Below are 3,212 nucleotides of genomic sequence, written 5' to 3'. Positions count from 1 at the left end.
AAAAATGAATTGGTTTTCAGAAGACAAGAAGTTACAGCAGAAGAAACTGTAAAGTGAACCAGGAAGTAAGATCAGAGAAGCACCAAAATAATCAAGAAATCATGACATGATGGAAGTCAAGAAACAGAAATATCAGGAAAGTGGAAGAGGGACTTCTCTGGAAAAAGATGTTTAGAGAAAAAAATCTTTAAATCCCATGCCCTTCCTTTCCAATGTCAAATTATAAAAACAATTTAAGGTAGCAAAAATTAGGGCTGGACCAAAGGAAATAATACCTATATATTTGACAAACTTTAAGGAATTCCTGTAGATTTATCCTTTATGAGGATTGGGGTCATGACTCTCTCATTCAACTTTGTATCCTCCAGTCATGGAACCTAGTACATAACTAATTAACAATGTGTTGCAAGAAAGAAAAGAAGAAAGAAAGGATGAGGGGGAGGGAGTATCAGGGAAGAAGAAGGAAGGAAGGAAGGAAAGAAGGAAGGAAGAAAGGGAGGGAGGAAGGGTGGGAGGAAGGGAGGGAGGAACGAAAGAAGGAGGGACTGAGGAAAGGAGAGAGGGAGGAAGGGAGGACGAAAGCAATCAGAAGGGAGAGAGGGAGGCTGGGCAGATTGGAGGGAGGGAGGAAGAAAGTCACAGATGAAATCACATCGGAAGGTGATTCTGAGTAACAATTACTAATGATCTTGCCTGATAAAGGATGATACATGAAGTAAACAGAAGATATCTGTCTGAATGACACTAATGTCTCTAATTTGGATGTACAGTAAAAACAAATGTGATCAAGTCATGGAACCCTCCAGTAGGGTTTCCTTTTCAGAAGGATTTTTAACAGTAGCTCTGAATGATTATGCCTACCTGAATGTTAATGCTAGCAAAATGTTTCCCTGATGAAGAGTGAGTCTTCCATGACATGGTATAGAATTGCATCGATAAGAATTAATTCTGCCTAAAGGGGACATCCAAGGCTACCACACACTTGTGTGCATAGGGCCCCACATCTAAGGAATCACCATTGACATGAGGATATCCAAGATCTATATATTTATTATAGCAGTGCTTCGAGAGATGGCAGTGAAGGTTCTTATAGATGAATAAATGTATCATTTTCTCAGAACACCTTCTCCAAGTCCCATGTTTTCAAGATAGCAACCTCTACTTCTAAGTTCCAGTTCCATATGGATTAGCTCTTATAACCACATTCTTTTTTTTTTTTGAATATCAGGTAGTTTATTTTTCTTTTCTTTTTTTAAGATTTTATTTATTTATTTATTTATTTATTTATTTATTTATTTATTTGACAGAGAAAGAGAGCACAGGCAGCAGAAGTAGCCCGCAGAGAGAGAAGAAGGCTCCACACTGAGCAGGGAGCCCAACATAGGACTAAATTCCAAGACACTGGAATCATGATGTGATCAGAAGGCAGCTGCTTAATGATGGAGCCACCCAGGTGCCCCTCTGACCACAGTCTTAAAGACTAGAATAAAATCTAGAAAAAAGAACTGGTGTGTGCATAAACACATAATCATTCTGTCACTGGTCAGTACTTTTCTTTCTGAAAACAAATTTGTACAGGAAGCTAAATTATCATGTGAATATGATTAGATATTAATAGCATTCCACTAAGGGCCATCATGGGTTGTTCAATATGGTGATGGACTGTAAGTAATCCTATTCTAAAGCAATCCTTTCAGAATAACCGAATATATGTATTTGTTAATGCTTATTAATATTAACACAATTAAATATACAAAATCTTAATGCAATTAAAATTTGTTAATTCTTTTTCCCCAGGGGGGAATATTTTATCTTTCCTGTCTATGAAGCAAAACAAGCTATTAAGGAAATGCACATTAGAATCCCTGAATATCATGTATCGACAGAAGTCATACTTGGCTACACCATAACTTTTTCATGGCATGTTTCACTTCTGCATTCCTCAGTGTATAGATCAGAGGATTGAGCAAGGGTGTCCCAATTGTATAAAACACAGCCACCATCTTGTCTATTGGAAATGTGGTTGCTGGGCGTGTGTATATGAATATACACGGACCAAAAAATAAGACAACCACCATGAAATGGGAGGTGCAGGTGGAAAGGGCTTTCCGCCTTCCTTCTGCACTGTAGTTTCTCAGAGAGTACAAGATGACGACATAGGAGATAAGCAGGATTATGAAACTCACCATGCATATGGCTCCACTGTTGGAAACAACTAGCAAGTTTATCACATAAGTGTCCATGCAGGCAAGTTTCAACAAGGGCTGCAAGTCACAGAAATAGTGGTCAATCACATTGGGGCCACAGAAAGGCAATCCCAAAACCAGAAAAACTTGTACTGAAGAGTGGATACAGGATCCCACCCAGCTCAGAATCACCAGCACACTGCAGACACGGCAGCTCATGATGGTCGTGTATCGTAAGGGCTTACAAATGGCTACACAGCGATCAAAAGCCATGAGGATGAGCACAAAGATTTCCAGGCACCCAAAGAAGTGGGCTGCAAAGACCTGAGTCATGCACTCATTGTAGGAAATGGACTTCTTCTGAGAAAGGGCATCCACAATCAATCTGGGAGCTGTGGTTGTAGAGAAGCAGGCATCAGCAAAGGACAGATAGAATAGGAAGAAGTACATGGGACTCCCGAGGGTCCTGCTTGCTTTAATAGTCACTACAATGAGAAAGTTCCCCAGCAGAGTGGCAAGGTAAAGCATCAAGAAGACCCCAAATATTGCTTTCTGCTTTCCTGCATCCTGTGTCAACCCAAACAGAATGAATTCAGTCACACTGCTATTCATCGCCATACTAGCAGCTGTAGGTAAGATGCTGTTGACAAGGATTTAATCTGAAAAAAGAAGAAAAGAAGTGACATCATGGGAAGGCCAGTGGACTGACCTCTGAATTCCTTCTTGTTCCATGTTATGTTACCTCCAACTGCCTTTAATCCTCTATGAATCTCTGTAAATCTACAGAAGTCCAAGCCTCTCCCAGATCTGTCTGTTGATTCAGAAACTGCTGCAGTACGGTGGTGACTCGAAGAAGGATGAGGCACAGACAGGTTAGGTGTGAAAGAAACGAGGGAGCAGGTGACCACTGCAAGGAATGCAATCATCCACAGCGGCTACAGCCTCGCATAGTAATTAGCGATAAACAATCAAAGACAAGGGTAATCAAGGGGAGTCTTAAAGCCTATAGTACATCCAGGTTGAGTA

The 3,212-nt window shown here is 40.4% G+C and overlaps 1 protein-coding gene across 1 annotated transcript; it reads right to left on the bottom strand.

The window, feature by feature from the left end:
* Window positions 1-1,889: 1,889 nt before the first annotated feature.
* Window positions 1,890-2,804, bottom strand: LOC113249451 (olfactory receptor 4C11-like). The gene has a single exon (XM_026490963.1). It carries the CDS (start codon window positions 2,802-2,804, stop codon window positions 1,890-1,892), a length of 915 nt encoding a protein of 304 aa, XP_026346748.1.
* Window positions 2,805-3,212: the final 408 nt, after the last annotated feature.

The sequence above is a fragment of the Ursus arctos genome, unplaced genomic scaffold (genome assembly GCF_023065955.2).
Source record: "Ursus arctos isolate Adak ecotype North America unplaced genomic scaffold, UrsArc2.0 scaffold_23, whole genome shotgun sequence".
Classification (NCBI taxonomy): domain Eukaryota; kingdom Metazoa; phylum Chordata; class Mammalia; order Carnivora; family Ursidae; genus Ursus; species Ursus arctos.
Note: the sequence above shows the minus strand (reverse complement) of the source record. Positions and strands in the feature narration are given on the sequence as shown.